The sequence below is a fragment of the Strigops habroptila genome, chromosome 9, assembly GCF_004027225.2.
Source record: "Strigops habroptila isolate Jane chromosome 9, bStrHab1.2.pri, whole genome shotgun sequence".
Taxonomy (NCBI): Eukaryota; Metazoa; Chordata; class Aves; order Psittaciformes; family Psittacidae; genus Strigops; species Strigops habroptila.
The window spans coordinates 6,655,806-6,681,924 of NC_044285.2; the positions used below are offsets into that span (position 1 = coordinate 6,655,806).

Here is a 26,119-nt window from a genome sequence, read left to right on the forward strand (position 1 = left end):
GAAATGGAACAAACATGGAATAACTGAATATTCAACTCAGTTTGAATGTAATTGCCTCATTTAGCATAATTTTGTAGAGGTTTGGGAGAAAATTATTCTTTTCATACAACAGATTTGAAACATTTAAAAAATAATGGGTCACATAACTGGTAACTTCTATTCTGACCAATGCAGCAGCTAGGACAAGTGGAAATGGGTATCATCACATGCTCACGGATGTGCCTCTCTGCTGCCCTGACCCCATGGCACTGGGTGCTTTGATGGAGATGAAGGGAGAAGCCTCTCCAGCTCTCGGAGCAGAAGCAGCTGCAGGGGCTCAGGGTGCTTTGCAGGGCTCAGCCACTTCACTGAGCTGTTGCTATTTTAGCTAAAAGCTCTTTCATTTTCCCCCTCCGCAGCTGAACTGACACAAAGTGTGTCAGACACATTCGGCATCAACGAGACATCCAGTGTTTTTCCTAACTGCTCAACTCATGTTCCCTCTGAGCAAATCCTCATTTCAGTCTTTTCTCAGTGTTTAAGTTTCCCCATTCTGCAACCACTCAGGATGTCCTCATTCCCCCTCTCCTCTTCTACAACCATGAATTAAACTTCATCTTGCCCTTAGCAAAAATATGCCTTACCTTCTCTGTCACCACCTCTTCACTGGGATGTCTCTTCTGAAGGCACTGTGTATGCACAGGAACACGTTCAGCCCCACGTCATTTCTAGCAAGCTTCCAACCTCAACATAGAATCATAGAATGGTTTGGGTTGGAAGGGACCTTCAAAGCTCATCCAGTCCAACACCCCTGCAATGAGCAGGGACATCTTCAACTATATCAGGTTGCTCAAAACGTTGAACTTCCAACCCAAACTCTCAACTCTGCTTTTACTGAAATGGAAAAAGTTCTGGGAAGACAGAGTACCAGCCAAGCTGGGAGAACCAAAGAGATCATCCAGTGAGACAGGAGAAGAATGAAAATAGTGTTTTTAATATCATTTACAGTCAAACTTACAGTATGTATTTCACATCACATATTTCTAAACTGCTCATCTGGAAAATATAAGCTGCAAAAATACAGAACACAGTACTCAAAATATATCGAGCATGTGGTTTCTCTTTCTTTCTTTCTTTTTTTTTTCCTTTTTTTTTTTTTTTAATCAATTGTACAGTGAAACTTTTCCTTTTCCAAACCAGCTTTTGGTTTATTTTGGAAGTGTTGCCAAATACCTGCAAAATGACCAGCAGTCAAACCAGCACACTTCAAACACCTTTCCTAAGACCACTTTCCCTTGGGCACTGTGGCTTTTGCCACAGACCAAGGCATGGGCAGAAGCATGGGTGCTCATCCAGGTCCCATACACACTGCTACAGACCATCTGTGGAGATGTTCTATGCAGGAAGAACATTCTTCTCATACAACTACCCACAAATGCTGCTCTGCTCGGGTGACTGTGGAGAACAGCAATGGTATAAGGGACAAAAATCACTGACTGGTCTGGTACGGAGGCAGGTAGATACTCTTCCAATATTGTGGGTCCTACACAGAGTTCTGTGGGGGAGTTTTGAGACATAGAAGTGACAAACTGCATGGGGTGGTCTTGTTCTTCCAACAAGACAATCGATATGGAAGCACCCTCCACACCCTGATGGAAGATTACAACCACAAACCTGCTTCAAACACTGGCCAGAGCAGTCCTGAGCTGCTGAAGCCTGGAGAAACTCTTACAACAACCCAGCTAGAGGTGCATCAGGATTTGGATGGCACGCGGCAGACCTGCCTCTCTGAAATGTGTTAATTCTGTTATTACAGAATATTAGGATGGAGAAAGGAATGGCTTAAGGAACAAAGTAAGTTCCTAATATTCTTATTAGCCAAAAAACCCCAGCCCCTAAAAGTTTGCCAGAGCCACAGAGGGGGCAGCTGACTAAGTTAAGAGCAGAACTTCTTTCCCAATATGCTTTGAATTCTGAGCTCTCAAGCTTGCTCAGCTGTAGCTGCCGCTAAGGGATTCCAAGGTGAGAATAACCAGGTTACACAGGCAAGGCATACACTGCTGATCAGCCTCTGCATCAGGAAAACAAGCAAAGAGAAATCAGCCAACCTAGAACCTTGCTTTTCCTCTATCATGAAGGAAGCAAGGCCAAGGACTGGCTAGACAGCACTGTCGCTTCTGCTCACAAACCACTTCAAGTCAAGAGCTGCCCCCACTCCCTCCACTCTGGCTGGTTTTCATATGGTGCTTGTGTCTCGTCTACACAGGGCAAAAGGAATTTCACAATAGTCTTACTGCAAATATTTCCCATCTAATGCCATTTATGCATTTCTAGCTCACATAACCCCAAATGTCCCCATGCCTGGAATGTGATATAAGTACATACAGCAGGGAAAAACAGTTTCTGCAGACTGCATTAGACTTGTATCAAAATCCTAATGAACACATTTATTGTACTTTATTTACATGGTAGTCACGTATAATATAATACAATACAGCGTTCCATTTGCAGTGGTAGGCACTATGGGTTTTAAAAAGTCACAGCTCTTCCCCTGCTCCCATTCCCACCCCTCCTCTCTACATACGTGGTACCGAAGTGAACTGAGAGCTCCCAGCGCTGCTGTTTTCCATTGAACCCTGCTCTGAGATGGCTCCTTCCCAAAAGCAGATGATGGGAGCTGCTTTCATATGCTAGCATGGAGATTCCCAAACATTGGTGGTCATAGACCACTGGCAACCCTTAGCATTTGTCAGGGACAGCTATGTGTAACCTCGTCACCATGCTTTGCACTGAAAACACGCTGAAGGCAACGTGGGGCTGTAGACAAGCTACAGACCTCCGAGCACAGCTTATAGGCCACCTGAAATCAACAGAGCACAGGTTTGGTCCCACTGTGTGTAAGACCTTAGGAAAATGGCTGCGAGTCTTCAAGAGGAATCCTCCTCCTCCCATCAGGCAGAAAGCACTGCAGGTGAAGAACGGGGGTCACTTCTTCCTTTCAAGTTCACACAGTTAGAGTTGTGAGGCACCAAAAACATCGCACTGGGATGCAGTTTATACCAAGGGGCAAATGCACATCTGTGTGATGCCAGACTGCAAAAGGAAAGGGTTTTGAAGGGCTAAGATACGTGGCAGGGAAGACACCTCCTGCTGTCCTATTAACTGGTAATTCAATGGGAAGAACGAAGATCTGTTAGGCCATATGCAACTCTGATTCCCGAGAGGTTTCTGCTTCCAATCTAAGAGATGTGCGAACACCGCAAATAAAATTCGCACCACCTGCTTCACCTTAGTACCAATTTGGTTTTGTCTGGGTTCATCCCCTTCTCGTGTTTGCTCTCAGTAATTACTCAAATGAATGCATTAACTGGTGCGAGCATTGGGAGAGGCAGAGAATTTCAAGCATCTGTGAGAGAATATTCCTGGAAAGTGGATTGCGAGTTGGAAGCCAGCGCTTTGGCTGTCCTGGAGCACTGTATGTCCAGTGGTGCTCTGCCCACTGGCATTGAGCAAGGATCCTCTTACTCATTTCCTAATCGCACGGTTTTGAACTAAATATTTGCACAGATGAGAAAATTCCAGCCTAAGGAACTCAGGGAGCAGAAACATCCCCCATGATATCTATGTCCAGAACAAACCAATGCGTGTGAATTATAAGGAAGCTTTTCCAAACTCCTCCAGACCACAGATGGTGTGCAGGAATGACCTTGCAAATACACTGGAGGCATTTCCTTGGTTTTCTCAGCCATTCACAAGGAAGAAACAAGAGGGAAAATTCACTTATGAAGTTGCTGTAAATTATTTGCTGAGTTGGACTTGACAAGTTTCTTATTGCTTTCTGCCATCTGCGGACACCAACTTCATGCAGAACAAGCCCAGCACTACAAACTGTCAGGGTATGGCTAATCTTTTCCTTCCCAGGGTGTGACAGTCGGCTCTGCTGCACTTAACCTGAATGAAGTGGGGGATATAACACAAATTCCTAGTATCCTGAAGACCCCATCCCTGGAGTCATGACATTCATCAAACAAAGAGCGACTAAAGCAAGGTTCTGACAAGCGAAACGGCACATGCATGACATGCATCCTACAGTCCCATTCTTGTAGTCCATGTGGCTTCTTCTGAATTCCCTGTGCCCTTTTGGGGTTGAGGGATGCTCATAGCCAAGCAGCTGTGGCAAGACAGAAGCTGACAGAAAAGCAGTCCATGTTCATGTTCTGCCAAAGAAAACACCAGTATTGCTTCTGAGTAGACGGAGTCTCCTTCTGCTCCACTGGATTCAGGGAGCCCACAATGGCCAAAGATTTCACTTGACATCACTAGTTAATAAAGAAGTACCTAATGTCTAAGAACTGCTGAAAGGCCATTTTTCAGCGAAGCAATTGTATTAAGACTCAGATTGGCTAGAAATGTCAATGGAATGATAGAAAGCACCATTTGCAGCCTAGAAGTAATAGACTCAGTGTATAAAAGCAGAACAAACTATAATATTTTGAGCATATGTAATGCTAAGGGAGACCTGCTGGCACCCCTTAGGCAGCAAATTTAAATGCCACTCAGTAACTCTGAACACCTTGGGTTGACTTGGTAGAGCCAAGCTGTGCTTTGCCATTGGGAGGAAGGAAGAACTGTGGCTGAAGAAAGGAAGCTGTTGGTCAGTGTGGAAGAAATGCCCACAAACTATGGGTCTCAGGGATGTATGGCAGGTAGGTCTCTCCAGGAGCGTGGAAGGGTGGCTAATCCTTTCAGGGTCTCAGCTGCAATGCCCTGGTTTTATCTTTCCTCCTTGGACCAACTTCAACCATCAGATAACAGAAGCTGAGCCTGGCTCATACCAAAGGCTCCCATTACAAGATTGCCCATCTTAATGAACTGCTGCCTGTGCTCACACCAATTCTATATCTTGGCTGCTTATCTCCTGGAATTTCTGCCAACAAAAAAAGGCAAGTCACAGCAGCAGCATGGGAGCAGGTGAACTCAGATTTAGGTAAGAAAAGCAAAAATTCCTAATGCAAATGGGAACAGGTCAGTGTTATTGCTTACATTCGGAGGTGCTCTGCCTTGTGCACAGAAAGCCTGTGAACTTTGCAGGCATTAATCAGATCTGCTTCTGTCTGCAAAGGCAGCTCATGTGAAATTACGGAGATAGATGAGCATGGCAGTGAGAATAAGTCTGGAAACCCTTGTGAATGAAGGAACAAAGCTGCTACCACATCAGTCCAGTGAAGCATTTGCATATGTCTTTAGTACTGACAATTCCTCACGTCGCCTGCCAAGAATAAAACAAACATCACACCAAGATTGTTCAAGTCTAAGAAAATACTGATCCCAACACACCCAGCTGTGACAAGCTCTCATGTGGCAGCAACAGCCGTGGCAGACTTGGGGGCTAAAGCTTCATAGTGCTGGTAGCCTCCAGGTTGTCTTGGGTTTGCTGTGGAGTGAAACTGCTGGTTATGAGATGGAATTGCTTTTCTGTCTCTCAGGACCTCATTTACTGCAAAAATATGTGCCTGACTGAGACACAAAAGTAAACCTGAAGTACATTGCCTCCAACAGCAACGTGATGAACATAAAACTCTGATGGGGATAGGAGGGAGTCCAAATCTCATCAATTCCCTTAATTTTTATTTCCAAGAAAAAAAATGCCAACGCATTCCAGCCATTTGGAAATACTCCAATCACTTTCCAAATGTCTGCTGACCCTCAGTTCAATTCTGAAGCATTCTGAAGCATAACTAACTCAGCTAATTGAAGCTAATTCCTCTCTGTATTTTTCCCTTTTCACTGTTCTAGCAAGTTGAGACCCAACTGAGATTAACAGTAGCAGCACCAAGTAGTTCAGTGCCTCACGCGGCGGTATGGCAGTGTGAGGCCCTTATTAGATGAATTCTCAAGGAATGGAAGGTTTGTCTGGACAATTCAAGCAACGGCCTTTTTTGTCCCACTATACATCCAAGATGTGCTGGGCAAAGTCAGAAAAAGGTATGATTTCAGTATGTGTAAAAAGAAGTTTCTGAAAACGCATCCCCTTGTTAACAAGGATGCAGAGAAACCAATTCTAATGTCTGCACCAATTTTAGATTGGGGTCCCCTTTTGATTCCACTGGGGCTACGCCAAGGTGGTATTTGTGCAAGGCAAAGAAAACCCCAACCTGACGTCATGCAAGGCAACTGGACAATCCCATAGAGACTGCTAAATGTCAAGTAGTTTATTTTTTCAACCATGCCATTCCTCAGCAGACAGCCATGCAGGGAACACAGTGCTTGGAAATGTCAAAATAACATTTCAGCAGAGACTGAGGTCTCAACAAAACCCTGAATTTCAATGCCCCTGAATATGGAGAAAAAAATTCCAACACTGGATGTGGACTGCACAGCTCAGACCATGCCCCTCTTTCTGTTCCCAGGAATGGGCATTTTTCTAACTCCATCCTTGCCCTTAAGTTAAGGTTAAGGCAGTTGCGGGATGGAAGCGAAGTGCTGACAGGCAAAGGCCCATCCTGCAATTTGGGAAGCTGGAGGATGTCTGAGACTCTACATTTTTTATTCTGTAACAAAAATTGGGTCTGAGGATCTGCATTTGTTATTCTGTAACAAAAACTGGGTCACAGACAATGGCTTGTGGGTTTGAAATCAGGAAAAACCAAAGAGCCTGCTGGGATGGATGGATGAAGGTTTTGGTCTGTGTGTTTTCTTTAAACTAAAGCTGTGTTCTTGAATCTGTAGCAAAGCACTGAGAGTAAAGCCCTTCGTGATGCAGGCATCTGATATATCCTTAAGAAAAAAAACAAAGAGTAGGATGGGGAGAGAGCTTTTCAAGAGTTGCATTATCAAAAGAAATAAAACAACAATCATGTAGGAATTCTAAGTTGCAGCTTAAAAATAATAAAAGTAACCCCATTCAACTGCATCTCCCATGTGTGCTAAGAGAAAAGATTAAATGAAAAAAAATAAACATAAATAAAAATGAAAACATTATGTGCCCTGGAATCCTATTTCTATAACTCCAGTCAAGGGGGACTTTTGACTGCACTGACAAATCACAGCTCTTGAGCACTGGGAGTTTGTTTTGCATCGTGTCAGCATGTTATTCTCCTTCACCTTGGACTTTCAGAGGGAAAAAAAATGAAACTGTGAAAGGGGTTATAGAATTTCAAGCAATCAGGCTTTTACAAAGGTTCTATTCTATGACATTTGTGTTTGAGTCTGAATGTGTGTGTTTAGTATAAAATTATGAGCTAACATTTGGAAAGACAGCAGTCTGAGTAATAAATTTCCAGAATGAAGAGAACTGTACAGAATGATTTCAAAGGCTTATACTTGACAATTATATATATTTTATGAGACAGTTATGCACCCTGTGCCTTTTGTAAATTCATTGTTTTATGGATGAAGTATCTCTATTTTAGCAGACAGGATATACTAAACCAATCTAATGGTCTAAAAAGCATCATTTACCACCCAACATAACAATGGCACTGCATAGCTTAATAACTTTACTTAAACGTCTTCATTAATCAAGTGATTCTTAACATGGCTGAAAACCAAGACTCAAATATCTGCAGTTACAGTATTTGTCGAGTATTTGGCACAGTGGAGCTTATTTGATACACCCTTTTTTTTTTTGCTCTTCTTGTTGCTGAACATACAATGCTGTGCGTAAATTACAAACGCACATGTAAAGTCAGTCAAGTGGAAGCAGTTTGATAGCCCACACTCATGTTTCAATGCCTAGATAAGAGCAAAGTCTCCTAAAGAGGTGTTGAACATGAGTGGAAAGTTATAAACCCTCTGTAATTGTGCTAGCTCTGGAGTGTCCACTGGCAGCAACGGACAAGGACTTGGGGAAGATCAGCCCCTCTGCCAGATGCATGGAAGTGGTGCCCAGCATTCGGTTCACCATGCCAGGTTACTCCAAACATCTGCAAGTTCACAACAGCTTCAAAGTACAAACAAAAATAAGGAGCTTTTTGATGATGATGCTAACCCTTAAAACCCTTCTGACATTTAGTCCGTTGGAAATGAGTCCGGTTCCTGGGGAAAACTCATCAAACACAATGAATTTGTATTGCTTCCCAGCAGGAATGTTTTGGAAAAGAAAAATACGCATGCAAAATAAGCCTGACCACATGCTTCTTGAGATCAGATCAAAGCTGCCCCGTGATTTTTGCAGGCTTACGTGAGACTGCATTGCAAAAGCAAAGCCAAATCTTCTCCTGCATGGGTGCCTCTTAAGAATCTCAATGAGAATTTCAGAGGTCCGCAATGCTGGCCAGCCTCTGCTCCCATAACCCAGCCTTCCATAGGAACCCTATCTGCACAGCTAATGGCAAAATGTGGCCTCCAGGAGGGGAGATTATTCCACCTTCTTCACGTGGCTTCCACTGAAGTCAGTGGAATTTCTTAGGTGAAAAAATCAATTGTGAGGGTTGCAGGATTAAGGTCAGTATTCCTTTCATCTTGTATACACACACACACACGCGCACACTTACTTTAAAGAAAACATCCACCACACGATTTCTAGATTGCAAATTATATATATATATCTTTAAAAACTGGAGAGAACATAAACAGCCTCTCCACATATATATATGTATTCACTGAGTCACATAGAATATGAAAAAAAAAACTATATTATGTAAATCATCATATTATCTATAATTCTCCAACTGACAATTGTTTTTATAGAGACACAGTGCATTCGTTCTCCTTTTTAAAAACATATTATGTGTCTTCATTGGCTTGGTAGCATATTAGAATGAAGGCGTATGGATAAAAAACGCGGAGGGTTAAACAAACCCCTTGAGTCACATTATGTTTGGGTGAATCAAAACAGGATCCTTCCCCAAAGTAGCATAAATAAATCCTCCCTATGGAAAAGTGTCAGCGATTTAAGGGTTAACACAGATTGGAAAATAATTTGTTTTAAAAACATCTTATTAGAGGACTGCACAGCCAAGTATTTGGAATTCACCCCCTTTAAAAATGACAGCACGTTTGGCAAGTGTGAGCAAACGTCTTGAACTTTACTGGGTTTGAGAGATGTAAGCAGAGCTATTCACAGACAACCACAAAGCTGCAATCTGTGAATAAGACTCGGCTGGAAGGACTCAGATACCTCTGACAGCATTGCTCGCCACCGGGAAGAATTCCAGCAGCTTTCAAGGTATTTATCGTGGACTTGTGGCTGATGACAGAGTGTGACTCGTGGAATGGCTCCAGCACTGCTCCCTCTGTCATCACAGAGTGCAGCAGGTCTTGCCAGCGCTCAGACCAGCCCATGCTGCGGGGCTCCGTGTACCCTGGGACCCCACTTGCACCCACAACACCTACTCTGGCACTGCCATTATCACCTTGCCTTCTTTATGCCTCATGCCCAAGCCTGTCCGTTTGCTGAGCTTTCCAGCGAACCTCTGTAGATGCTCTTCTTGGAAGCTCATACTGTCATCAAAGGGGCTGGTATCCAGCCACAGCAGCTCCCTGCTTTCTCCATCACCCCGCAGGATGTCACAAGTGATCCCATTAAAAGATGTTGTTCTCAAGAACCCTGGCTGGGTCTGACTTTGAGAAAAAGACAAAAGTTTCCTGGGTTGCCGTTGACGTTTTGCAGTTGTGTTTCTTCATTCGTGCTCTCTTCTTGTTTTTATTAAAAAGGACCCTTGTATTATTAATATAGTTCACCCCTCCACAGTCACTATAAAACAGACTCCATATTTTCACACCACTCATGATCTTCAAGGTTATAGATAAATTTTGTCCTATGTGATTGTTTTTGGGGCACCGAGTCCCGCCCCAGATTGTCTAGGGTGAGAGTAGAGGCAAAGAATTCACTAGTGCTGAGACCACCTTCGTGGTTCTTGATGTATCTTTTATAGTTTTTCCTCAAGCACTGCCAGGTAGTGGTATATAAGATGAATGCAAAAGACTTCAGGGCTATAGCAATACTAACATACAGGTATCTATAGACCACGTTGTCGTACAGCGCGCAGGCTCCTTGCTCACCACAGAACGTGCTCCAAAACAGACACGTGGAGTCAATTCCAGCCCCAAAGATGAGCGGAGGTGGGATAAAACCTGTCAAAATAAGAGAGACAAATCATGCTTTTATGATCCTTACGATAGAGAGAGTGAGGACGTGATTGCAGTGAATGGAAAGAGAGGATACTTTATCAAGGTTAATGGTCCCAGCTGCAGCCTGTGATTCTAATTTCTGAAGTTCTAAATCAGCTTACACAAAGTCTGTGGATGAGTTTTTAGCTTGGGCTCAATGTCTAGGGAAGAGATTCCTGCTGGTATGAACATGCAGGAAGGATTTTACTCAAGTTTAAGTGGCTTTTATTAAGCTTCTCATTTGCCTAATGAGACTGAGTGGAGGGCTAAATGAAAGAGGAGGAGGAGGACAGCCTTGCAGCTTGCTCTCTGTTTAGGAATTGGTAATTCTGCACTTTAGGGTTTTCACCTGAAGGATGTCATAGCACTCCAGTTCAGAGCCTGAAATCAGCTGGGGCACTGAAATCTAGTTTTGGACCTTTCCCCTAACACAGGAGAAGGTTTTCTTTGGGCCTAAGGAAAAGAAACAATGCCCTCTAATAGGTGCCAAAGGTTAAATCTGAAAAGAAAGGAAAATTTCAGTGCACCATTAAATGAAATATCACAGCAGGATTCTCCCACAGCCACCTCACACTGATGAGTGTTTCTCAATCCTAGTTTGCAGCAGAGCGGCAATCTTAGCGCAGAGTAATCACTCCAGTCTCATTTAACTAATAAAGGCAATGTTTTTCTTCTCTACTTTTGCCCATCCCACAGGGACATTGTAGAGGCCCCTGTCTCACATTACCCTGACAGTGGTTAGGACAGCCACGTTCCCAGCCAGCACACATGCACCAAGCGTGCAGCACTCAGAAGAAAATGTGGATGTTCTACATAATGTAAACCATTTCTCTTTCTCCTGCTATATTCATAAGAAAGGCTGGAAGCAGATAAACCCTGGAAAGAACCCTGATTGATAAAATCACTGCTGTGGCTTAACACAGGAAGCGAAGGAGAGCATTGTATATACTGAAATCCAACGGCAGGTAGGCACAACATACCTTTGACAGTATCGCTGCATCCGTAGGTGCTGTGATGCCTGAGACTCTATAAATACATGTGTAGACAGGCACAAGCACTGCAGTTTCTAGACAGAAAAGTGTTTAATCTTGGATCCAGTTTCATCATTAACCTGGATTTCCAGGCTTAGAAAAGATACCTTCCCTTCAGCTTGTCATGAACAATAGTGACATTCATGACATGTATCCGAAGACTACAAATAAATTGGTTGTCTTCACTGTTCCCTGTGGTAACTGAGATCTCTTGATCTTATTTCACTGATGACAAACTCTGCCGATTTTGTTTGATCTTCCTTTATATTAATAAATGTAAGAGTTAAGACAGGCTATGTGGGCTTCTGGTACTCATTTTAACCAGTCGTTAATACCACAAATATAGTAAATAAAAACGGATGATACAAAAGCAAGACAATCTTTTTTGTTAGAAACACCAGTTCCAGTCATCACATCCAAAACCTGGATATGTTCTGGAAAAAAACATTGGTGTCAGTTCTCCCTTCGTCACTTCAATGACTGGAAATTCCAGACTGGGCTGGTTCTGCTTCTTAGTTAAAAGAAGGGTTTTTTTGTTGAAACGTATGGATAACCACACACTCAACCTGGTATTTATAAATTCAGCTGGGCTCCTGCCAGGAACAAGCAAAGAGCCTGTGCTGCTGAATGCAGCTTGTGTACCCAGTGCCGCACTGGTGCTGGATGCCACCTCAGGGGTCACATCCAGATGTGGCAGTGACTGAGGAGGCAGCAGCCACACGCTTTCTGTGTAAGAGAAAACTGCATTTGGATCATAGTTTTGTGGTATGAGCTCCTATTTGTTAACATGCAGAGAGATGTAGATACAAAGCTTTGGAGATGTACAGGCTGAACTTCAGAGAGAGCTATCATCCCCATCTGCTGGCTTCAGCTGGCTTTCCGGGTTTACAAGATAATTTGGCCTGGAAATTGTTCCTCATTAAGACTTGAGGAAGGACCTGTTCTCACTGAACTCCAAAGCCACTCCTATGTGAATGCAGGCATGGAAGTGGAAATCTCAAAGAAAAATATCTGAAAAGCCTCTAGCAACCAGTGAGTGTTTCAGGCCATTTTTACCAAAGAGGACAAGAGGATCACAAAAGTAACTTGGTGCCTAGACCCTCTGAGACAAGGGAGCTGAGGGGCTGCACTGCAGATTGGAAAGTCCTTGTGAGAGAGAAACTCTGTTTTTGTGGAAGAAGAGGCAAACAACATGGGCTTGTAGGAAAACCAAAAGGAAGTGCCCTGGTAAGCGAAGGCTTTGTTAGGATGCATGGTGAACACCACCCAGAAAGGATTCAGGTCTTACAAGTCTAAAACTTTTTGCCATTCCAACATTTCCATTCCAAACCTTTGGCTCCAATGGCATTGCTTTAGTCTCTTCCCTGAGAAACTGCAGAAACACTTTTATATGAAGACACTATTATGCTGCCCTCTCACAGCAGAATTCCTGTGCAATAAGATAATACATCCAGGAGGATACTGGGAGAACTCAGTCATGTTTCATGTTATTATAGTGAATATTAAAGAGATTCAATTATGTTTTACCCCTTACTGCAAAGTGTTGCAAAATTTTCTGCTGTATATATATATATTTCATTGCAGAAACTGTAGGGCTGTATAAAAAAGCTGCTTCTGTCTTACCGAAACCTATTAGCTGCAATTGCACCTCCGGGTCTCATACCTCCTATATTTAATACTCTCTTTTGGTTCAAGAAGCAGCTATTATCACTGTCTTCTTAAGTCAAAGCTTAAAGGTGAACTGAAAAGCTTTTAAAATAAATCAGTAAAGCTATTCTCGAACCTCAGGTTGTTAAGGGCAAGATTTGGATACCTTTGCTCATATTGAAAAGTACCTTTCTTTTCATTTTCTGTTGGTTTCAGCTACATTGGTCCTATTCTTCAGGATGTATTGTCTTATTTCATGGGAGTTACTAAGTGACAGAGCAACATATAAAGATTTGAGTTGAAATTCTTACTATGGCTTCTTTATTGGAAGAAAACAAAATATCTATTCAACTTAAGCATACATGCCTGAGCCTGGGTTTAGAGGAATTCAGGATGCTGCTATCTCAGGAGGCTTCTCTCTTTCAAAAGGAAAAGAGAAAAAGAGAGAAGATCTACCCCCTTAAGTACTTTTTCTCTTCGAAACAACAGCCCACAGACATCCTCCTTGCACACTTGCCTGCTGACACTCCACATTCGATCAGCGAGAGCTGAAGGCAGGCCAAAAACCAAGAGCAGCACCAGTAGCTAAAGAAAATGCTGTCTTTACAAGGCTTGAACCAGAGCTGACCCAAGCCAACCCAGAAGCTTCTCTTTAAGTTATCTGAGCTCTGGATAAGATTACTTGATGGAACTTTTTCTGCAGCCACTTTACCGAAAGCAATGAAAATCTAATTGGTTTTATTGTAAACTGGTCTGGGACCACCATTTCCCTTTCAGCTAATGGGGAATAAGGTGTTACAAAAAAGAAGTAAATAAATGAGGTCACTTATTCACAATGTATGGTACTGCTGGATTTTTGGTCCTGTACTTCCTAGTGTCTTGCTGTAGCCTAAGAGATGGCACTTGACCCCCCAGTTCATTTCTTTGAGACTGGGGAGCGCAATACAGGGCAGGTACTGCCTGTGTCCTGTGCAAAAAAAATAAATTCCATCCCTCAACATGCAAAAAACCCCATATATGACAGGAACACACAGAGAGATGGATCAGAGGATTCTGCCCTGAATCATTGAGATTAGTAAGATGAACTATAGAAGCTTTAAAACAGGAGCTGTCTCTTCAAAAGGGGAAAAAACTCCACCCAGAAGCCAGCAGCAGGGAAACAACAGTCTGTTCCTTTTAATTCATACATGAGCAGCACATACTGGTCCAGAGGAACAGCCGTATGCATTTTAATGGGATATTAACTCACAGGAGGATACAAGGACTCAGCCTTTCTCATTTTACTGTTTTCCTTGCTGAGAGACTTGAAGGAAGGGACAAACATACCATGTGACAAACACACCATGTAACACCAGTCCTGTCCCTCAAAGGAGGATGAAAATACATATCCCTCTACTTCAGCAAACGCAATGCAGCAGTAATTTTGCAAGCTGCTGACATGTTAATAACAGCTATAGAAGAGTAACTGGTTGTGTGGGACCATGGCAGAAACGGTAATTTCTCATTCAACACTGCATTTTCTTCCATTAACACAATTCGAATGGCAGGAAAAGTGCCTTCAGGAGCCCTGATGCCACATCCTTCACAGAGAGGCCTCAGACCCTGTTGTGCCAGACAGCACTCATGTCAACCACAGCACTGTATGGCATAGAAATTCAGCTTACAAGTTAAAAATACCACTTTCCATGAGAGAGGAAAGGATGGGAGAGAAGGACATGAAATGTTTGCACGTACCTAGCAAACGGAGAAGCAGGAAAAGCACCCCCAAAGCGTAAGACTTGAGTTCAGGGCTCACAGTTCTGTAGGGAGAAGGGAGGGAGAGAGTGAAATTGATTCTTGTTGTTCTGCTTTGATTAACACAGCCCATGGCCATTCTGAGCTGTCAGCCAGGATGCCACCACCACCTCTTCAAAAAGTCATTAAAGGGGTTTTTCTTCTCCCTTCGCCTGAACTGCCTACAGCCCCAAAAGTAATTGCATCAGCGATAGGTTCAGGAATTTAGCTAAGTCATTAATAACGACAGCTAATCTTGTCGTCAGCTGGGGAAAAATGAAATTCCCATCCCTGTAAATCACCATTTACAAGCTCCCCATCCAGAGAGGATACTTCTTGTTCTGAAACTTTTCAGACTACTGGGAACAAGAGAAGGAAAGGAGGACGATGGACCAAAAGGTTCAGTCAGCTTGTTAAATCAAGCCTCTCCATGAGGAAATGCTCAAGAAGACTAGTTCTCATGGGTGTGAGTTTAGCATGCAAGTATTTTTTACGCTGGGAAGACAACGGTTGTACTGCCTTTTGCTACAAACACAACCCACTCTGTCACATGAGTGTTATCCTTCAAAGGTGCTTTAAAAAATAATTCATGGCTTTCTAATTTGCCTAGCTCAAGGATGCTACTGGCTAAAGCCATCCTCTTGGGGTAGGCTCAGCAAAGCCTTTGGAATTTCAGAAATCATTAATTTGTTCGTAAGTCTTATAATAGCATTTTATTTCCCACAGTACATAAAGGCTGGGAAAGCAGGACAGTGATCCGCATATGAATAGATTCATCACACAGGAGATCTTGAAAGGCCTGAGCTGCCTCTTCCATTAGCTCCTTACAGAGGCCCACAGGCAGCACGGCTAGTGGCATCCATGGTAGCAGTGGTGGTCCTCTGTATAAATACAGATAATACCAATAAAACAGCCAGAAACAGCATGTGGTTTTAAGAGAAGACCATTCTTACCATCTGCCCTCATCTCACACATTACACAAGCCACGTAACACCATACCATGACTCCAGCATGAAGCCTGTGACCTCTGGGTGAAATTTCAGCACAGTTTTCATGCAGAACCCCAGGCTCAATAGAAAGCCTTTGTGCCAGGGAGTATCTATCCTTGGAAAAATGTTCCAGTGGTTAATGGCTTGGCTCAAATAGGATTCTACAGTTGGGTGGGAAATGAAGGAAACAGAGAGCATTCAAGTTTATTTTACGGAAAGAAATAGATTATCATGTGAAATATTCACAGTGGGTTTTAATGGGTGGTGGTGTCCTTGCATCCTCCTCTTTGTATTTAAGACCAAAGTCAATCCCCATACCTTAAGGCAGAGTAAAAGTTGCCACCTGTAGACATCTTTCCTCACTGACTACAGCAGTGAACAAATGACTTGCTGAGACATCTAATTTGTAGACACTGAAATTCATTTTTAAAGTAACCATAGGAACTGCTGATGCCACTTGTCACTGACACTGGGGACACCCTCATATGCCAAAGCTTTCTTTTACCAATCCAAGACGGCAGTTGCAAGAGAGCATGAGGTCGTATACAGTGAAGAGCTCTTCCCCGTATATTTTAGTAGCTCTCAGAGATTCTGAGGGGAGTGGAGCAATTTGGATGTGTGAATTGTTTATCTCCTACAGCTGTAAGCTGAACTTTTTTAATACTCCCTCTGCTTTTCTTATTCCCTTGTATTCTTCTTCCTGGCTGGCGAGTGGCTTATCTCATTTGAAGCTGACACGAAGACGTCTCCATGCAGGATCCTACAGGTGCTGGCAGCTCCCTTGAACAAAGAACTCTTCAAACTTCAAATTACTTTTGCCACAATATTTATCATGAGAAATTTGATTTCCCTTTAGCTACTGTAGATGCAAAGAGAGAAACAAACTAGAAGGTGGAATATCTCATTTTGTATCCTGCAGGGAGACATGCCCTCACAGAGCTGTTCTGTCCAAGATCCACTCAAGAGTGTGTTTCTAATACAGACCTTATTGATTTAATTTTATTGGAATTTTCCAGGCAGCAGAATGGATCTGCTATTTATGCCTCTGGTTATTATTCTCAGTAAGTGACAGTCTGGACAGATAAGTAGTGCTGGATAAACGTGGGCTTAGATATATACGTATATCATTAGGTGAAGTGTGCCATGTGTCTGGAAATAACACAAGGTCAGTTATTTGAGTAAGTTACTTTTGCCTACCTATTCATATTGGATCAACTCAGAGATGTCCTTTAGACTTTCACAAGTTCCTTCTGTTCTTGGACTTGGTCCAGGGTGAGAGAAGTTAAACTCTAGCCAGAGAGGGTATTGACCAAAGCTAGACTTTGCCGCAGCCTTTCATTTGTCCAAGGTTTCTATGACCTCCAGGCCATCTCTAAAGGCATCTCATCAAGCCATTACGTGTTGAGCACATGGGGCTGAATTCTGCCACTTTTCTGATGCAGCTGTAATGTCCTTACTACCTGAACTGAAAACTGCACATCTGTATTTCTCTTCCCATGCTAATCCCAGCCTTGGTAAGAACAACCCTGCCACGTTTCTGTGCAGCATCTCTGCAGGGATCTTCTGTTTGCAAGCCTACTTCCTCCTCACTCACATTTTACCAAAGCTGTACCGAGCAATTCCCGTATTCTCTCTAGCAGGTCAGTACCCGGTAGGGCCATGCCATGGACAAACCAGGTGCCACCAAGTGAAACAGTGGCTTAGAGAGAAAATGATTTAATTAACACTTGAAACGATGGGGCTGAAATTCAGGAGGACTGCTCAGGCTTTCACGTTCCCAACTCATGTCTGCATATAAAGGTAGTAACGTATGAGAAAGCCTATGCCCATAGCTCCCTTTGAACATACAGGCAGCTCTTTCAAGGTGTCTTCACCAGGGAATGCTTAAAGGAGGATTTTCTGATGGCTTGAGTGGAGGTTCAGTCTAAAGTCCTGGATCTGGGGACAGTCAGTGCAGCCTGAAAGGCAGAGGCCAGGAGTGGGATCCTCAGCTCCCTGCAGCTCCCAGTGGCATCTCATGGTCCCTCCAGCCCTGCTCCCACCCCAAGAGCAGCCCCGTCAAGCTCATGGGTTCCTCCCAGCTGCGGTCCTACCTGATGAGTATGATGACTGACGGCGTCTGCGCCATGGCCCCGATCATGCTGCACACACACATCACACAGAGGAATGTCAGGAAGGCCTCTTCGCAGCCGGGACTGGGGCATTTGCCAGGAACGACGGTGGCGTTTTCGGCAGGGACCGAGGTGAGGCATGAACAGCCACTGAGGTTCTGCAGAGGAGCACAGGGGTTCAGGATGAGTGAGAGCCATGGTCCCTATCCCCTGCCCTGCTCTGCTGGCAACAGCAACTCTGAATCCTCTAATGGTCAATTAAGTAACTCCTAAGTACTTGTTTGAGGGGGGTTTGGAGATAATTTCAGAAGCACATCAGCTCTGATGCATGCTACCAGCAAAGAAAAGCCATCCCTTGGCTTGTTTCTTTTCTTCTGCTCCTTTCAAGTCTCTCCCATAAATGTCACTGCGACAAAATTATTACCACGTTATACCTCTTTGGAGGAGAATAAAGAAACGATCTGTGTCCCTGCGACAAGGAAGGTCCCCAAATGATGGTTCTAATTACTTTCTTATTTACCTCCATCCTCTTGGCTGTTGCAATTAAACAGAAGTACATTAAAAGCAGGTAAATCTGCAGCCTTGTTCTTGGCTGTGTGTTCAATGCCTGCTTCCAGCACCCTGAATCCTGGGAAGGAGCCACTCACAATGGGTGGCTGTGGCTCACCAAGAGCTGAACTATCACAGCTTGGTGGGACAGACACTGCCAGGCTCAAGTGAACTACAGGGCTAATAAATGACATCTGGTTCAGAGGGATTTGTGTTGAGCTAAAAGCTGAAGTCAGGCAAGATAAACTTTACCAATCTGTGATCAGAAGGAGGGTGAAATGAGTGCATTTTCCTTTGATCTCTCCAGTAAGTGCAGGATGTGAAAAGAAGCTTTGTTTGCCAGTCACAGATTTAGGGAATTCTCTTTTTTTGGTCTTATTTTCCTACTTGCCCTCCTGAATTTCTGAGTGTGGGATGTCAGCGTAATTAAGGCACACAACACTACCAAGAAATCCCTTAATTAATACAAAATGAAAGGATCATAAATGATTCATGGCTTGTCTTCATCAGCCCGCGGGGTTTGCAGGTTGCATGTTTGTAAGAGGAGTAACACCAGAAAATAAAACATATTGAAAAACAGCTAAATCTCTTCCTCTTCCTCTCTACGACGTTCAAGCAGAAATTCCTTTGCTTTTCTGCTGGGATCCTTTTAGGACTATACAAAAGCACACTTTATGGTTCACTGCCTCCAAAGATAAGGATCCACGGGGATACCACTCCAGCCTTTCTGACAACAATCCCTTTCTTCTGCATAGAAGTCAAATGATTTTCTTCCAAGTAAGCGCATAGAGGGCAAGAGAGACCGCAGTGCAGAACTGCAGGAGAGCTGGAGAGACATGGAGGTGCCTTTCTGGCTGGCAAGCAATAGTTAACATAACAAATTCCTGTGCTGTGAGTTAGAAGCTGCCACCTGAAGGCTCTGAGACAGTGACAATTAGCACCACTGCAGTGGTGTCTGCACACAGACAACAGGAACGTGTAGTTCCTGGCTCTTACTGCAGTGCATTGCTAGCAACCAACCTGGGCACAACCCTGTGGATTAAAAGCCATCTAAGTCCAGAAAAGTACGCACCTGCACTGAAAGATCCTGGGACAAAATTCCCATCATTGCAAACATGCGTAACTGGCTGCTTATTTCCCCTCATCGGTGAAGGTACCTGTTTCTGGCAGTGGTGGGGCATATTCTCCTCCCATTGGTGTGATTTTTGACAAGCCACAAGGCAGGTCCCCACCTCCACTGCCTGAAAATTTATCCCTCAATCTGCTTTTTCAACCATTCTGCACCAAGGTGCTGGCCCAAAGCAGTGCGAGCAGTTTGTACCAACTACATCTGCTTGCTTAGCGCTGCGCCACATCGTTACCTGGGAGATTTTTGATCTTTTATTACTGACACACTCTACAACTCACAGACATCAAACAAGGAAACATCAAAGATGGAGTTCTACCTTTGTCCTGTGGAGAGGCAACTTCTTGCTACGTGTGCCAAATTGCTATAGATTCTCTTGTCTGCGACCTCACTGCATCCAACTATGCATTATCACAGCCTTCCACTGCGCAGCTGCTTGCACACTCAGATTTATGGTGTGCATCTGAAGATGCAGAGTTTGCACCTTTAACAGCATCCTGAGTTTGGAGTAATTATCCATGCAAATCACCCATGGTTTTAATTACTTATTCTTTTAAACCCTGGCTCTGACAGGTAAGGTACAGGCTGGTACTTCAGTGCAAAGCTGTGAGATGCCAGCATGGTAATGCCAGGCTGGAATTCATGAGTGTCCAGCCAAAAGGATGAGAGAAGCAATGGCATCAAACAAACAAGATGCACAACCAAATGCTTTGTAGGCAAGGGTCATTCCCGGGAATGGCTTTAAAGATAAACTCCCAAGAGTGCCAGAGCTCTGCCTATCAGAACTGATATGCCAAAGGCTTTTTGGGCAGGTAGACTTCTGCAACCAGCTCAGTAAGAGAGAAGAAATGAGAAAGAAAAAACTAACTGAGCTACACATTGCTTTTAGAAATTGTTCACAGAGGAGAAGTGCAGAGAGGTAGTCAGAAATGTCCAACGCAGTAAAGTTAAATAAAGCATTCAGAGAATTTTATGTCCCAGTAAAAAGCAACCCTTGGCTCATCACGAGCATAAAACATTCACAAGACCCTCTAGGCAGATCATTACCTGGATTATGGGTTTAAAACCTGGTTTGGCAATTTGGCTTTGCCTCAGGGCTATTTGATGGCCAAACTAGTCCATAATTCTTGATAATGCCTTTTCCAGAGGATGCTATGGCTTCACTAATTTGTGTTCAAAATGTTACTGCAAAAAAACCCTACAAAACAAAGCAATGGAAAGAACCCCAAGATGATGATGGAAAGGCAAAATAAGGAAGAATAAGTAAGAGACAGGGTGAGGGAGAGTGATGTTTTTGCTCAGAGGTTTGCTCTTGCAGAGCACGAGGGTCAGGCAGCTGCAGGCTGAATGGGCAGAGCTGAATTTTCATTACTGTTCTCCTTCCAGAGGAGCCAGAGCTTTGCCCTGAAGCACACAGCGAGGAGGTCACTCCTGCCTTCCAGCCATGGACCACACCAGCTGTATTCTTGCTATGGGCTTGGTGAACTGGCAAGACACTATTCTATGTGCCCTGTACAACCTGACTCCTTGTTAAAAGCATCATGTTGTGGCCCCAGGTATTGACTTGTCTCTTGTTGGGAAGAGGAGGAGAAAAAGGGCAGGAGGTAACACCTTTGCATGTGTCACACACTCATGGAGTCCCTTGTGGGGTTGCTGAAAACACTTGGAAACTGTGGTATTTCGAATTCCAGCCTATATGTCTGAGGCTGGAGTGGGAACTGAGGAGAGAAGAGTTTAAGCAGGATGAGCTTCAGGGCACCTGGGCTGTGAGGCTGCACTTGCTAGAGCAAGCTTGCACCTCTGCTCACTGGGATGAGATCTCGTGGGAGGTTTGTCTCTTTAGGGCAGGATGGGAGGTTTGACATCTTCTCAAAAAGGAAGGATGAAGCCGTGGAGGTGAGCACTAATTTCCCTGCCACCAGAAATGGTCACTGAGACCAGACTGACCTCCCACAGGCTCCACACAGGCAGTGTGGCAGCAGTCACCATGCCTGGCGCAGCCCTGGACAGGGAGCAAGGATCGCAGGAACACCAACAACTCCCACCCATGGGAGCAGCAGGCACTCATTTTCAGTGTAACCTGAAGACATTAGCATTTCAGGTGCAAAATTTGGAAAAGCAGGCTTTTAAGGTATTGTTAAAAATTCCCCACATCTTTACACAGAGATGATTTGGTGTTTAAGAGTTTTCTAAAGGAAATAAACTCCTAAATATGGAGAACCGAAAAATGCAGAATGTCTTTGGATGGAATCTCTGCTCCCTTGACACCTGCTCTTGCTGCTGCCTCAGAGCAAAGCAGGGGAAGAGAGAAAAACAAGAGGAATGGAAGGAAAGCTTAAACAAGGGTGAATAAAACCAGGGTCTGGTCTCATGTTGGTCCCACAGCCTGGGCTAGCGAGCTCTTGCAGAGGATCTGGGTTCTACCAGTGGACAACTGTGCAGCTCTCCTACCATGTTCCTTGCTTCTTTGGTGAGGAGAAAGACCAGAGGAGGAGGAGGGTGGGAAATGCCATCCTGCTCCATGGGAGTCAGCAGGCATTTATGCAACAGAGCAAACAATGACAGCGGCTCAGGCCCGTCTATGCATGAGGTTAGCTTTTGGGGGTGTAACCACTGCTGGCTGTAAACGAGCTGCTCTACCAGATACACACTAACCTCACTCACTCGCACTCACAGAGTTGTTCCTACAGGCGAGAGGTCCCGAGGAAAGCCCACTCACCGTGCTGCTGCAGCCAGCAAAGCAGGCAGATAAGTATGTGACCCCATCTGCCCCACACACTGGAGTGAAGGAATCAGTTTGGCATTCACAGTTGTTATTGCAGGGGGAATACGGGTCCAGAGATGAGGTTGGAGTTGAGCTGGAAGAGAAACAGAAAGAGAAATTAAAGGGCAGTGTGATGGTATCAGCCAGCTTTTCCAATCATTGCCACACAAAGATGGCTTTGAAGGGGGGTAGCTAAGGCAAACAAATCACAAAAAGCAGTGCCCAGGTTATCCGGTTCCCAGCTTTAAGAAATCCAGGCTACAGCCTCTCCCTGGAGACAGAAATGCCACGGCCACTACTCTTCTGCAGCAGGAAATCTAATGTGAGGCTTGGGCTGCCTTGTTACCCCAATGAGCAGCCCCAAGGAAACCCAAAAAGATGCCGTGGAGATTGCTCTCTATTTTTCTAGAACAGTAAGGAGCTGAGAGCCTGAAGTTGTCATCTTCTAAAAAGTCATTGCTGCATACTAAGGAGCACCAGAAAAGAAAACATAGAATAACTCTCTCCAAGTCCTGTGAACGCTACAGGGCACCCTGTGCCTCCTCATTTCTCCCATTAAAAAAAGCCTGGAGCCACACATACTCCCTCCTCACCATATCTGAATTTCCAGGCATTTAAAACCTGGTTCTGCAAATTCCCCTCAGGCACTTAAATAAACGTACACAGCAGTGCATGTCCCTCACTGCCAGGAGAAACCAGATGGTGCAGTGCTCCCAATGCTACGTAGATGGCCATGGGCGCAGAATCAGGTCTGGCACCTTTTGATTCAGTTTGACTGATTTTAGTAAATATCCATTGTGAGCTGTAGGTACTCAGCTCTCACAGTGATAAGTGGCACGAAAACGCCCCAGACTAAGAGCCTTATATGACATTGCCTTCTATATGCTTGCTCTACCTGGTTGTTTAAGGGCCAGCACTGCCTGAAGGCTGCCTGTCGAGGACAGTAACAAAGCATTTATATTGGTAAGGTGTGTGAGACCCTGAAATTCTCCAAGGACTCACTTGTTTCCATAGGGAACAGTAACCCCCGCCACAGGTCCTGTGTCACATCCCAGGAACAGGAAAGACACGTAGCAAGCTGTGGACACCAGGTTCACCAGCATGGCCATCCTGATGGCTCCTAGAGCGGACAGGCTGAGCTTCTTCACCAAGAGGCCACCCAGGAATATGCCCAGACAGGCGCATGGGATTGCTGTCATCCCTGCAAGAGGAAAGATCAGTCAGCAAGAAGTGTGAGCGAGGCTCAGTGAACCACACTATTACAGCTTTTTACTTTCTAGCAGAGATCTGTGCTCTAGAAGTGGGGAAACCTTGTAATGACCAGCTGCTGGAATAGCACCAACCTGGCGTTGCCCAAAAAGAGAGGAATGGATGCAAATGGCTATGCTGCCTTGCACAGAGAAACTGGGATCTTCTTCCAGTTCATATCCATATTGGAGTGACATGCTCACATTGCTGAGATTGGCGCACCTTAACCTAAGCAGCATCACCTCCAATGTTTCCTGCAACAGTTGGTAGACAGATAAAGTCAAGAATTTTCCGAGGTGTCTAGAGGCTTTGGATGAGCCTGCTGGGTACACTTCACAGCAGTATGATCTTCAGAGATCAGGCAATAGTTGCATTTGAAAACATGAATTCTCCCTTAAAGAATCTTCTTAAACTATGAGATGCAAAATCACTGCCAGAAGTGACTCACTTTCCAGGCACAGAAAGGCATTATCGCACTAAGCTTGTCTAGGTTCACTTCTATCCCTTTGCTGCCAGGCCTTACCTACCTGGGCTAAGCTTAGAAGTGCATCCAAACCCTGGCATTTCTGGAGTCCCGTAAATGCCATGTGAGAAATCTAGTAGCAATTTCATTTAAATTAAACAAGTTGTGAGGACTGTGGATGTATCAAAATCTCCCTTCTCACTGCTAGGTCAGAAGCAGGATGTGCTCTGGCTCATGGGTGACCCTCTCTTTGCTGACCATCCAGCTGCACTCACAGGCTGACTGGCTAGGGCATCTTCCACCACCCAGGATGGTGGCTTTCCTTCTCCCAGTGGGTCAATGGTGAAACTGCCTTCTTTTGCCAAGCCTTTAATTTTCAGAAAAGATGGAAGATGGAACATCTTTGAGAACTCTGGCCTTCTGTCAAATCCTATTAAATTCACCAGCTAGTTCTTGTGTCACTGGAGGAAGCAAGATTGACTGCAGGGGATTGTTTCTTTTGGAAAACCAGGCCAAAACCAGAAGATATCAGAGTTCAGTGGGAATTGGGAATGAGCAGCAGGAGAAAACGAATTAAGATCCTGCTTCAGTAAGTCACTTTTAGGGCAGCCTAAGCAGTGAGACTGGTTGCGGTTACCAGCCATGCTGAACATTTTTAAGTGCTTTTGGACACTGGAGATCCTGTGGTCCCCGTGGTAACTCACCCAGGAGCTGGTTGGCAGATGAGGTGGTGAGGTTGAACTGCTGCTCCAGGTACTTTCCCAGGAAGGCGGCGAAGCCAGCCACCACCGCGATCTCCATGCAGGCTGCCAGAATGATACAGGTGAAGACAGGATTGGAGAGCAAGTGCTTAGTTACTTTGGGGATCACTGGAAGAGAGGAAAAGGGAGAGGTGTGTTGGTGTAGGCTCTGCTCCAGGTGCTAGAGGTGCCTTGCTGCTCTCCTGCACAACTGAAGCTCCTGATTTCAAATCAGGAGCAATTTTCTGTTCTGCACAGACAAGCTGGTTGAAATGTGGCAACATCAGAACAGAGTGAAGCACCAGAACAGTGCCATCTAAAGATTCAGATACCAGATGGGTGCAAAATTACCTGCCATTATGTTTACATCTTACAGATGACACTGAAACTTTGAAGGATGACTGTTTTCCAATATTGCTTTTGTTTCCCTCATAGGGAAGTCAGTCAAAGCCTCGTATTCTTTTTCCTTCTCCTTCCCCTACCTGCTCCCCATGAACAACACTGAACCAGCCAGTGGGTGTCATGAGTACTGCACTCAGCACTGCACAAGCTTTCAGACACAAACTAACTCAGCTCACACTTGGCCTTTCCTTCTCCTGCCATCCAGATTTGCTTCATTTTCTTATTCCCACACAGTACTGACTCATGTGCTGAAGGACACCTTCTTGCAGCACACTGGGGTGAAATCTGAAAGTCTCCTGCTTAGCCTGCGGCCACCTCATGCCTGGGACAGGCATGTTAGCCTGTGTCTTCCCATAACCCAGAGCTTCACCAGCCAAGCAACGCCTTCCATGCAGACCCTACCAGCCTTGGTGGCTGCAAGGGCAGAAGAGGACACGCTGAGCTCTTCACTAAGATGCACATGCATGAAACTTTAGTTTCATGACCCATTGGCTCCTCCCTCCCGTTACCATTAGTGTCCAGAGTCCTCTTCTCCAAGCCTGTCTCTATTTCCAATAAGCAAACATGAGTTACCTTACAAAAGGAAATCTGGCTAATGAATCAGATAGCACATTTTCTACTTCAGCGAACATTTTAATTATTGCTGAGATAACACAGCTTGAAGAGGAGAGCATCCCACTACAGAAGAGAGCCTTGCTTTGTCTCAATACCTGATGACTAATTTTGCTCTGAATTAAATGTGAAAATCATTAAGTTTGAAAATTACCTCGCTGAAGTGTAGTGAAGCCTCAATGGACCCCTATTTGCATTCTGAAATCCATCCCCCACATCCCCTATGGTGTACCAAGGTCTGGCAGATGACAAATTTCTCTGGTTTTGGCTCCTGTTTTCCTTTCAGGCTTTTTTTTGGTGCAAAATCTAATTGCACTGGCCCCAGCAAATGAACGCACAGCTCTTTGTCAAGGCTCTGCTTGGGTCCCCTTGGTTCTTTCTTGGGGAGTGGAGGGGAAAAAGGGTTATAATTAGGTTTGATCTAACCTTTTGGGAAGGGGCCACTCCACAGTTTCTGGTCTCTTTATATCACAAATGTATTTTCCTGCTGCATAAAATCCTTGCTTCCTGAGGGTTTGCTGAACATAATGAAGGTGCAGGAGGCATAGAATTTTTTAGCAGAATAGGGGGGA

General features: G+C 44.5%; 1 protein-coding gene across 1 annotated transcript in view; it reads right to left on the reverse strand.

The window, feature by feature from the left end:
* Nucleotides 1-2,394: 2,394 nt before the first annotated feature.
* SLCO3A1 (solute carrier organic anion transporter family member 3A1) overlaps nucleotides 2,395-26,119 on the reverse strand; it is a 143,748-nt gene continuing 120,023 nt past the window's right edge. The window contains exons 5-10 of the mRNA XM_030497633.1: nucleotides 24,498-24,662; nucleotides 23,085-23,283; nucleotides 22,038-22,176; nucleotides 17,626-17,801; nucleotides 14,505-14,569; nucleotides 2,395-10,056 (exon numbers count right to left, since the gene is read on the reverse strand). Of these exons, the coding sequence (XP_030353493.1) occupies nucleotides 9,677-10,056; nucleotides 14,505-14,569; nucleotides 17,626-17,801; nucleotides 22,038-22,176; nucleotides 23,085-23,283; nucleotides 24,498-24,662 (1,124 nt within the window). The 3' untranslated portion in view covers nucleotides 2,395-9,676. The remainder of the gene's footprint in view (nucleotides 10,057-14,504; nucleotides 14,570-17,625; nucleotides 17,802-22,037; nucleotides 22,177-23,084; nucleotides 23,284-24,497; nucleotides 24,663-26,119) is intronic.